The following is a 12,475-nucleotide window of genomic DNA, read 5'->3' on the forward strand; positions in this document are numbered from 1 at the left end:
CCATAAAATTGAACCTTGGGGAACGCCATTTGTTATCTTTTTTATTTTATATTAACATATACACTCGGAAGTGTATATTGGTCCTTTCTATAATATGACGCACATTTACACATCATATAGTTGCTGTGAATTCACATATCTGCTTTCATACATGCATTCAACTTCATGTGATGATATTGTTTGCACATTTGCTGTATTCTTGTTCATATTCTATATTCATTTTCATGTTCTATTTTATTTGCTGTATTCTATAATTTTTTTTGCTGCTGCGAAGACCCAGTTTCCCCACAAGGATAATTTAAGTTTCATCATGTCTTAGCGGTGTTGTGTAGCTTAGGATGCTTCTTCTCAGCACCTGCTGTTGTGCTCTTAATCTCTAACATAATGGTGACTGACAGCTGTGACAAGCCAAGGTCTCCCTTGAGAATAGCTTGTTTTCCACAGCAGGTCTCTGGGGTTTGGTGGCTGCAGGGAGAAGCTCAGGTGCAACTGGTCCTCCGTGAAGACTCAGGTTGCGATCACACCTACAGTTCTGGGTTTTTTTTTTTGGTCTGAACCATAGTGGAAAGGATTACTTTGTTGCATTTTTGTATTTGGTTTGTTAAAGTTCAGACTGCCCAAGTACAAGTGAACCAGGGCTTGTAAACAAAAGTCACATGGCAAACAAATCTGATTCCAGTCCCTGTAACTTCAGATAAATATAATTGGACTTGTCTGCACTCTTTGCCATAATTTACCTTCTCTGGTGTTCATACCACTTACTTGCCACTCACTTAGTGCAGTTATTTGGTGTGACTGAGTTTGAATTATATTGTTTTCACCTGGCCAAACAACCCAAACTGAAAGGAGTAAGCATTCCAGAGTTCAAACAAATCACTCCAAACATGCTTGATGCGAACGCACCCTCAGTCTGGCCTGGGTAAGAAGGGCAGCAGCAACCTAGAGGTTAGAGAAGCTGGATTCTGACTGGAGGGATGGCGGTTTGAATCCCCCAGACCAGCTGAGAAAATGGGGTAAAGTGAATGAATGACACTCTCCCCTCCCTTAAGCAAGTCCCTGAGCCACTAACCGCTCCAGAAGAGCTGCTCAGTAGCCAGCAGTAGAAGATGTGGTTGTACTGGGCAGCTCCATGTGTGAATGTGTGGAACTGTATGAATGTGGAGCAGGGTGTAACTAGAAAAATCATGGCGCTCAGTAGATTTTCCCTGGATAAATGAATGTGTAAAAATAAATTCTGCAGCATAGTTTTAACTTTGTCCATCGTCAAGAGGCACATCTTCGATATTGCGGTAATATCGCATATTCACGAAATATCGCGATAATATTGATAATATCAAATATCGGCCCAAGCCTAATCCAAACTGCAGCCGAACTACCCTATCTAGAACTAGCACTATACTGTCCTGTACTTCCCACTTGCAGCCTTCCTTACTCTGGAAGCATCTGAGCTCATTCAAGTGTTTTAGGTTTTTGGAGAGCGTGTCCAATTGCGGTTTGCAAAGCAACATTTCAGGACGCCTTTTAGACGGCCACTGAAAAACCTCGGTCTCTATTTTCCCACCAGGCGATTCCCAGGTCCTCTTTAAAATAGAGAACTCTTATCACTGTAGCCCTTCTCGGTTGAAATAAAGGTTAGATAAAAAAAAAGTCACTTTCTCTTCAGAGGAAGATGGGGATAAGGGCTAAGCAGAAGCATGGGGAATCCAGATAGGGTCTTTCTCAAAGCCTCAGTCAGTTTCTCCCTATCGGCCTCGCTCTTATCTGTTCATTTCATATTTACCGGTATTGGCTAATAACCCCTGCTAGTGCCAGCTAGCGTGCAGTTACACAGCGGGGAGTGCAGCTGCTTTTAAGAAAGGTGAATCCGTTTAATACCTGCTACTTAATGGGGGATAGTCAAGGTAGCTTTCTCTTGCTCCCTCCCTCCAATATTGCTCATTTTTCCCAGAGAGAGATTGGCAAGACGATGAGTGAAGTAACACTTATGAGCGGACCTCGCTTTCTCTCTCTCTCTCTCTCTCTCTCTCTCTCTCTCTCTCTCGAGACAGACCGCCCATGAAATTGAGCCTTTTGATTATCGAATGTGATAAAGCAACTTTCGATTTTAAAAAAAAAGAGAGAGAGAGAGACAGAGAAAGAGAGAGGGAGAGAAGCAAAGTCAATGCGACTCTTCTTTCTCCTGTCAACAAGTCACTCTTCACCCCCCCCTCCCGCCCCCCTCCATTTCTTTGTTTTAATTCACTCTCTTCTGTCTGATAGCTGGAACGGTGCATTTCGCATCTCTGGTGGCCTCATCTCTCCCTCATCACACTTCCTACCTTTTTTGAATTCACGCTTCGAATAATAAAGCTCTTTTGTTCTGCCTTTGTGGACACAGAGAAAAGATTTGGCGTCAGTCACCGGGAATGCGAGCTGTTGCCGTCGCTCGCTAAATGTTCCCCGAGCCACCGCCGAGACTCCCAAGACAAAACGGCGCTGTCATGTTAATCTGAGCCTTAATAAGCCGATGGGATAGCCGGCCGCAGCCGAACGACGCGCCCCTCCACGTATCTCCCCGTTCTGCCTATCAAAAACTCGACAGATGACAAGTTTTAATGTTGTATGAGAGGTGCGAAATTGGGGCTGCTTTGGTTTTCTACGGCACAGAATATAGGGCCTCTTCAATCTGCCATTCATCTGAAATAAAAGGTCTAATCTGAATTAAGAACTGCTGGGTGGTTTCCTCAGAATCTGTGATTGAATGGAGCGGACTGAAAGTAAGCCTCACTTAATTCGTCCTGTCTGTATCATGCATCTGAAACTCCAATAATGGGATGCAACGTCAAAGCTGTCATATTTGATGAAGATGGAGATTTTATACATTAAATCTCGCCAGGCTATTTTCCAGGCCGTTTTTATTCAAGGTGCGTCGAGATATTCATCAAATCCCACAATCAATCATTGTTCCTTCCATGGGCAAATTTAATATTTTCTCAAAACACCAAGAAAATGTTTAAACGGCTGCATGGGTGACTCGCACACAATAGCCGGGACTTGGGATGTTGTTCGGTTTGGCTTGGCATAACAGATAGAGCAAGAATGAGGCGAAAGAAAGAGAGAGAGAGAGAGAGAGAGGGAGAGGGAGAGCATACAGGAGGTGAGCCTTCAGCTGTAAAAGGATGAGAGAAAATGTTATTGCTTTTTTCATTACATGGAAAATTACATTGCTCTCGCCCCCCAAAACGACTCAGGTTCTGGCGCTCCCACTCGGCCGCCCCGGCGGTAAGCCATCGATCCGGCTGAAAGAGAGAAAAGAAGAACAGAATGGAAAGGAGGAGAAGAAAACTCTGTTAAGAAAGAATATCGGTGCTCGGTTCCTGTAATGTGCGGGTGCTGGACCTTGCTATTGCGAACTGTGGATCTGTACTGATTTTCCCACTGTGACCAGGGGGGCCTTCAGCCATTTCCTGAGAGGCACGGTATGCCACTCGCTTGTTGCTGGCACCAAATGAAAAGTGACAGAAGGATATTTATTTTGAAATCAAAGGGACTTAGGGCCCCTCGCCAGTGTTCCCTCTTTGCCTATTTACATACCAATTAGCCGTCTTAATGCCTCACATTTTCTACTGATTAAGGCCATTACCATATATATGAGTGAATAAAGGCGGGGAATGAAGACGGCATTAGCACATTGAAAGTAGATAAACCTTGATTCAGATATAGAAACCCTTTGCTTTTCAGTGGGACTCCTTGTGAGCACTGTACTGTCTCTTTCTCCACTTCTGGGAAGCTTCTGTACCGGATCTCCCTCACAGACGTCCGTGAAGATGGCTGCCGGGCATAATATATCGCCTCAGTGTGTGTGTTTATGTGTATGCGCGCACTAAAGCACCACGTTGGGGGGTTTGAAGGCTCGGATCCATAAGCTCCATAAATAAAAAAGGGGATTTTATAAATGGCCCCTGTACTTGCTCTCTCTCCTCGCTCCGTCTCTACTCAAACACAGACAATCGATCACCAGAAGCTTTGGTCAATGCAACGCCATCTGTGGCCGTGTGAACAAATCTGGCTGGGGCACGGTGTCATTTCACACAGGCAACCTGTCGCCAGAAACACAGCGAGTGACTGCCCATCCTGAGCCCAGAGCAGTGCACGGTGGTGTGCGTGTGTGGCCGACAGTGAGGTCCAGATCCACGAAAGATTTGCACACAGTGTTTCCCAGAGGTTGTCACTTTACTTTCTCAGTCTAGTATAAGCTAATGGCATTGCAATTTTAGCTGACTATGACCCTTCAATCTGTTTCAAACTGTCTCTCCATTCAGTTTGTGTCGGCACAGACACACTGCGACTCGAAGGGGCACAGATGCGCTGTGTCGTCGGTGCAATGAATTATGGTCATTGTAGTTCGCGAACACACTTTCAGCGCCTGGCAGCATTAAATCTTGATTGTTTGCAAACTACATCTGCGAGAGCCACCAGCCTCGTGCATCATGGCACCCGAAATGGATCCAAAACCAAAGATTCATTGGCCGGCTGTTAATTTACCTGGGCGGGCGCCCAAATATTAACATTGTATGGGAAACACAGAGACATAACCATCAAACAGAGCAGGGGGTGGGGGCAGTGGGGGGAGTGGGGGTGGGAGGAGTGGGGGGTGGGTAAGTCCAGTTCAATTATGCTTCAGCTATAAGCCTTGGTGGATTAGTCTTACAGCTGATTCTATTTGCACTTGCGATTGTCGATGAAGAGCCTATTTCCTTGCGCAGTGCTTTTTTCAAGGGCTTGTTGCACTGCAATTTGATTTTCTGAATTTACTCAGTGAATATGACAAAAACTGACACGCCTGTTGTTTCAGAATCAGATTCAGTATCGCTTTAACTCAGCGAAACAGGTTCACATGAATTTGCTTAATTAGTACTGAAACACTGCAAGACTGGTCCTACTCACGTTACAGGTTTCACTCTTCTCAGCCTTGTGCGCTCTAGCATTTTGAACCCCTCTTCTGCAGCCAAATTCTCTCCTCTGCTATAGAAATGGTTACTTTATTAAATGTTGACAAAGTTGTGAATAATTAAAATTTTAACAAATGCTCCCTGCCCTGTTTGTGCCTTAAACTCACTTTTTTCAACTGTTAATCAATGTTCAAGGCAATTTTATGATAAAACATACACCATCTTCTGTCGGTTTATATTATTATGTCTCAATGAAATCTATCACGTGTTGCAGGTTTAAACATGGACCAGAATTCTTCATCGCAGCAGAATTGCCAGAATTGCACAAGGCGTCTTGTTTAGACTTGCTTTTACTTTAACTTTGGTCTGTATTCTGTTTTTATTCTTGTTTGTGCACTTCATTATTTGATAATTTTTTCCTCTTTATTCATGTTTTTATTGTTGCTCATATTTTTATTTATCTTGTAAAGGACCCTGTTTTGATAAGTGCTTTTTAAGTAAAGGTAACAATAACAACAATAACAACAACAATAACAGCAGAGGTAATTAAACGTTTTCAGTACATAACCAGCTATTCTAAGTGCCGGTGAAAACGATCTGATGGACTCATCATCACATCTGTTTCTTGTCTTTAGACTGGCAGTGAAGTGTATAGATTTCCATATTTTTCCATTCTCTGGCCGTGTGCAATAGATGATGACTCGCTAATACGCCATAACTTCTATTCTACCCCCAGGCTTTAGAGTATAGCCGGACTCACTAGGTGCAGGTTTCGGTTCCATCTCCTAGCATAGATGGACCCTCATGTTGCTGCTGTTGCAGGATCTCCAGTCTCATGTCGGCGTTGTTGCAAATTATTACTTTTTTGTCCATGAATTATAATTGGAATATTTATGGGCCTATAAGCCAGTGTCAGCATCATTTGTGTATTTATCGCTTTAATTTGCTCGTATTAGCCCCTTGGTTTGTTTTTTGTTTTTTTATCACTTGCACAAAGTGTATTTTTTATTTCTATTTTTTGTGTTTTATTGCTAGTTAAGAATAGAATAGATACACATGCGTATTCCTCACTCCAGTGCATTTTTTTGACACCAGGGTAAAACATCTCCCATCCAAACCATGGGTGTTAATGGAGAGAAAAAAAATCTGTTGTAAGCATCCAGATTTCCTCCCAACGGACGTTTAAATCTGATTCCAAACCGCGATCAGAGCTAATTCTCTGCCTCTCTCCCACTGGTTGCTTTTGGTGAACCGTTGAAGCCAGTCTAGCTGTGACACACACTCCTCCTCTCTCAACACCCCGAGCCCTCTGAGGAGATTTATCCCCCTTCATTTTTCTGTGTTGTTTTGATGCAGCAGGCATTAATTGCATTGTTTTCCACAGAGGGCCGTGCTGCAGCCCACAGCTCCATGTTTAATCACCAGTGATAAAAGTGAATGGAGCATAGCTCAGAAGCTACCACAGCAATCTCTCGTCGTGTCTGTCTATTCATTGCTCTCCCTCGCTGTCTGTTCCCCTTTCTTTCTCTCCCTCCCTCTTCCCTCTGTGGCTTTTTCCTCTCATCCTTTCTCTATTTGTCTTATCATTTTCATTTTCTCCCATTATCTCTCTCTCTATTTCCATCTGTCTCTCATCGTGTCCCTCTCCCTCTCTCTCTCTGTCCTACCTCTGTATAGATGCATTAACAGCATAAACGTGGTCTTAGGGAAATCTCTAAGCCTTTCTTTAACCCTGTGCTGTTTTGTCCTTGAGAGTTTTTAAGTTTGCTTCTGGTTTCAGAGTCATTCTTTAGTACTTCTTTAGTGCAAGGACTAGAAGTGGGCCGACAAAGAGATTGGGAGGAAATATAGAGGCTTTGCAGTGGCATCACAAATCTAGCAACCACAACTGGTGCCATCATGGAGGTCCGCTGTGGAATTAGCTGTGCACAAATAATGGGTAAATATATAGCAACCAGGCAAAAGAGAGAAACCTGAAAAAGCTTGTTGTGGTGTGGCTGTAGGTCCATTCAGTAACGTTCTAAGTAGAAGTGTTTCCAAATGTAGGTTACTGTGACACAGTAAACTGTCTTGTCTTTAGCCCTAGTCTCTACTCCAAAACACTCTGAGTTGTAGCTTGAGAAGAGTCAGCTCAGTTAACCTGAACAAACTGTTAGCTAGCTAACTAGCCAGCAGGCTCATTTAGCAAAGACAACACTTTTTTTTTTTAACTGTGCAAGAAACAATAAAAGGTGAACATTTGATAAAGTAACAGAGACATTAACATGACATAATTGACATATAGGTCAGAGAAGGCGAGTGAGGTACAGTAAAAGGGAATGAGGGGAGCAACAAACCAAAAACAACAAACTGTTAGCTAGCTAACTAGCCAGCAGGCTCATTTAGCAAAGACTTTGTTTTTTTTGGTTTGTTTTACTTAAATGTGCAAGAAACAATAAAAGGTGAACATTTGACAAAGTAACAGAGACATTAATATGACATAATTGACATCACAGGTTAGAGAAGGCGAGTGAGGTACAGTAGGTGAGGGGAGCAACAAACCAGAAAGAAAACAAACAAGACAGAGAAGAGAAAAATATTTTTTTTAAAAAGGGGGAAAAAAAGTGTTGTATTCTGGGAGTCTTTGGAAAAGGGCGAGAGGGAATAATGTATTAGTATCAATTCCCAGTCAAAAAACAGCACAGAAATGAACCGTGTCTTTTGGAATCTTTTGATACAGTCAAGTCGTACATTTAGAAACACAATTAGCCATTCATAGCTAGTGTTGCCTGAGAGCTGAGGATATAACAATACAACTGCCAGAGGGGGTGTTATGTCAGCTGAAGAGAGAGAGACAGAGAGAGAGAGAGTCTGAATCTCTGTGATTGTGTATATTAATTTATGCGATGATATGTATGTGTGTTAGAGGGAGAGTGAAGATGAGGAATAAGCATGACTACCAACTGTATTCAAAGTTCTCCCGCATGTGTCTTTGAAAATGTCTCCCTGACATCCGCGCCGTGCGTCCATCATTCCTGTCAGACAAACTGATGGTCCCTGTCATCAGATGAATGATCCATCTTCCACAGCCCTCTAATGAATAGCGCTCCAGCACCACCTCTCCGCTGCTGGAAGCCCACTTTCCCTCCCTCTCATTTTGCACTTATTGTTCAGTTATTTGGTTAATTTCTCTCTGCTGTTTGACTTCCAAATCTTTCATTCATTATTCACTCATTCATTCACAAGCACATCAGCTTTTTTAAATATATAGACAGAAACAGAAACCCCCTGTACTATAAAATCCCACCATCCTGCTGCCCCCATCCCCATCCATCCCTCCCTTGCTGTATATGTTCATCATCATCATCATCATCATCATCATCATCACCATCACCATCACCATCAATATAAAAACAGAAAGTGCTTATAAGATATGTATTATACCTTATATTATAATTATATTATTGTTAGGGATATTGCTAAATAAATGTCTTGTTTTAAGTGCTATAATAATAATGATGTTAATGATAATAATATTTATAAAAATACTAATTATAATAATATACCAATTCAATATATGTATGCATTTTTCTATAGTCAAAGCTTGACCAGCCTCCCAGGTTTTTGAATGGAAACTTAAGACAACATTATAAGCTTTTCCCTGGTTGCCTTTTCCCCTAATAATCCCATGGATGCATAGCTTTAACTGTGCTTGTGAACAATGAAAAGACATAAAGAGGGTTTTCATTAAGGAGTACAAGCACACACATATATACACACTGTGGTCCAGAGAGCTCCAGAGATTGGTGGAAAGGCCTTTCATAATTCTTTCCACCAGTGAAACGAATGTAAATAATGTGCAAGTGGCTGATTTAACCTGCTGTCAGACTCTATTAGGGTCAGTCTTGAATTGCCACTCGCGACCTCCCTTCTCGATACAGCCCCCGGCCCTTCAATACACTGCCACTTTTGTCCTCTCCAAAATAATTACTCTATATCGAGTTTGATTTGCCTGAGAAAACCATAGAACCTAATATTCAAGGGTAGAGTTTTCTGGGGAAGCTAAACCACAGACCCCAGTGACAATAGCTATAGGTACAGTAGGAATGTAGATGGGAAGTGTCCGACTCACAGCGACTCACAGTCCTTGCTTATCTTATATCACATATCTCTTATCTGTGTGCACTTCGTAGTGAAAACAAGTGATTTTATTGCTTACTTTCTTTTTATTTACTTACCTTTAAGACAAATAAATGACTAACACAGAAAAAGGAAACATTCTGTGAGTCTGCAAGCCACATCCCTGAGTTCTTCCTTCACTAATACATTTAGAAATTTTAGGAAAACAAGTGAAACTAGCTTAGCGCTAGTTACATGCTTGCCAGGTGTGAGCATCTTGGCAAATAATGTAATAAAAATAACTAACTTGACTGCTAAGCTAACATGATGCTAAGCTAGCATACACTTAGCTAACATTACATCCTCAAAAAGGAAAAGGAATTACAAAGCAATTATAATGAAGTCCAACAAAGACTATGCAAAACCTAAACCAAACAATCTAATGTTGTGAAATGACATGACTTACTTTATCAGGAAACCAGAGAACCTGAATCGTCTACTAGCTAGCCAAACGCTTCCACGAGCTATCTTCAATTGTAGAGAAATGTGAAATTGTGAAACCAATCTTTCAATGTGAAAGCAGTGAAAACTAGCAGTAGCAGGCGCAGTAACATGCAGGCCAGCAGCTTGCCTATAACGGTTACTACCAAAGGCTTTTCAGACATGGCAGTTCAACAAGGAGACACTTGGACCCATCGGCACATGGAGATAACTATTAATTCCTCTCAGTTTTCCAGTTCTGTTCAGCTGTTGAGTAGAAACTTGTTGTCAGACCTGTTAGTCTGTGGACCAGCAGACGGGGAGATTGGCAGAGCAGCGAGTCAGCAGCAAACCCCAGCCCACTTTAAATGAGCCACTGCCAAGGCCTGCCAGACATATTGCTTCACAGCATTGCTGAACTGCAAAGTGTGTGTGTCTGTGTGTGTCTGTGTGTAAGCAAGCACACCAAAAAAATGAGCTACATACAAATACCAATCAGTATTAACCACTACCACCATACCCCCTCACCACCCATAAAACATTCCTATAGGGAGACGAAGTTGACGTCATTTCTGTCAACCCTTGGGTTGATGGGAAATGTCAATGTATGAGAGCTTACTTTGTCTTGCCTCCTGATCCAGTCGGGATCATCACCATTATTTCTGGACAAGTCTTCCTGTCCTCTGGTTTACCAGTCAAATCTGAACAGAGACTGGCAATAGCCAATGAGAGTTGATTGCCAGAGAATGAAACCAAAATACAGCAGCAAGTTGTTCCACCTCCATGTTCTGATTGTGTGTTGTAGTAGCATGGGAGTTTGTGGTTTTCGCAAGATTTGGGGGTTGCATGGTATTAGAAATCAATTGGTTGTCAAGTGTGATCATCGAATATGTGTTCCCCAAATCTAGTCGTCAAGTGTGTGTTCCCAAAACCAACTAGTCGTCAAGCAAATACCCTTGGCTGAATGTGTGATGTCCAGTCTTTTCAAAGTCTGTTCAGTTATGTAGTGTTTTTCCAGCCTTAGCCTGACTCTGTCTCACACACACTCTCACACAAAGTCAAACAGTCCAAGTGTTTTGGATTTAAAACACGCCCATCTTAATTCCGTTAGGCATTGCAATAGGCATTGGAGATATAGGCATGTAAACATAAACGCACACACGGCATCACTCTCGGCATCGCATCACCATCCCTTTGTCCTCGAGCTAAGATGAATCTGTATTTTTGCAGAGTGTGTGAGTTAGCCATGTAGTGCTCCTCTCTCTCACCGTGTGGAAATGGAGCCTCATTGTGGCTGATTGGCCCTGATGAATGTGATTATGGCTCATGGCAACAGGGCCTTTCTCCCAGAGAGTGAGACAACGATTGATTGATGATCTGCTTTATCTGGGGAAGGTAAGAGAAGAGAGGAGGGGGGGGGGGGGGGAGGGGTTGTCTGGGGGAGACTATGGATTGGTTTCCATCCGTTCGTTCATTTGTTTGTTTGTCCGTCTCAGACGATGGCTGATCAGATTTTGACGAAACTTGTGGAAATGCTGTCTCGCGACTGTGCATGGCATTTTCAGGTAATGACGGGTCAAAACAAGGTGACATATTTGTTACTGATAGGACATGAGGGGGGACTGCATCATTGATGGGGGAACAACTGTTGCCTCGTTAGGTTAGATGTAGTGTGTGTGTGTGTGTGTGTGTGTGTGTGACATTGTAAGTAATCAGGCTTCAAATTCTGTATTGTACATTATTGCACAACATGCCCTCCTGAAATCTCAAAATCCTGATTTTGTTCTGTGTGTGTGTGTGTGTGTGTGTGTGTGTGTGTGTGTGTGTGTGTGCTACTCATCACCCATGGCCAGGGGCACACACTTCAACACCACACTCTTGCTCCAAACTGGTGTGTGTGTTTGTGAGCCATTACATGAGTGTGTGTGTTTTTGTGAGTTCAACTCTCTTTCTTTCTGCCTGTAGAAGTCTAACAAATGTCTTCCTGTTGTCTTTCAGGTAGAGGATGCCATGCTAATGTTTGACAAAACCACCAACCGACACAGAGGTAAGTTACCACACTGCTGCGGCTGTGTGTGTGTGTGTGTGTGTGTGTGTGTTTGTCCGTTTAGACTTGGAGTATCCCATGCTTCTTTAGGCAGCGAATCGATAGCCACCACACTTAAGCCCATGCTGGTGCATTATATGCAGTACATAAAAGCCTGTTCCCCTCTGGCATCCATATCTTCCAGCTCAATACGCACATACACGTGCGCACACACACACACACACACACATTAGCAACAACAACAACCACAACAATAAGTGGATTTCCTCAAGGATTCCTACTTCCCTCAAGGTCAATTCCATTGTTGTTTGTTACAGATAGCTTTCACTCTGCCCAGCGATCCATACTAAATCTGTTCCCTTATCATGGCCATTCTCCACACTGCACACTCTCACATCATACACACATGCACATACACACACACAAGTGCATACACCCCTATATGACAACTCAGCCTGCCAGCTAAACAGACCACATAGACCAACATTTATTTTCCCTATCAATTTAATTAGCCTCATTTCCCCTTCGGCCATTTTGCCCCCTCAGATAAGTCGATATGGATCTGCGCTGGCATTCTGGAGATTGGACGATGGAAGAGAGAGAGAGAGAGAGAGAGGGCGAGAGAGAACGAGAAGGTAGAATGAGACAGTGAGAAAAAGAGCAAAAGAAAGAGAAAGAGGGTGTACGATGGTTGAATAGAAAGAGAGAGATTGAGGGAGGGCGAGAGGGAGGCCTGTGTGGTCCGATAAGAGTTCAGATAGCTGATGCTGCAGAGCGACGTAGGCAGCAGGCCGGTTATCTCCCCCCACCTTATCTCCAGGCCTTATCGCTGGCTTCACCAACGCAGCCCTCTGCCCCAAAGCAGAGGACTTTACAAAGACACAACGCTGAGAGAAGCGGCCAGGGCTTCAGTTGAGAG

At 43.0% G+C, this 12,475-nt stretch overlaps 1 protein-coding gene across 4 annotated transcripts in view; it reads left to right on the forward strand.

Annotated features, from left to right (window-relative positions):
• The window catches only part of LOC139923566 (RNA-binding protein Musashi homolog 2), a 280,792-nt gene that overhangs the window by 134,751 nt on the left and 133,566 nt on the right, over positions 1-12,475 (forward strand). For all 4 annotated transcript variants that reach the window (XM_078283979.1, XM_078283978.1, XM_078283981.1 and 1 more), the window contains exon 7: positions 11,508-11,556. In XM_078283979.1, coding sequence (XP_078140105.1) covers positions 11,508-11,556 — 49 coding nt within the window. The remainder of the gene's footprint in view (positions 1-11,507; positions 11,557-12,475) is intronic.

Source organism: Centroberyx gerrardi, chromosome 6 (assembly GCF_048128805.1).
Source record: "Centroberyx gerrardi isolate f3 chromosome 6, fCenGer3.hap1.cur.20231027, whole genome shotgun sequence".
Lineage (NCBI taxonomy): Eukaryota > Metazoa > Chordata > Actinopteri > Beryciformes > Berycidae > Centroberyx > Centroberyx gerrardi.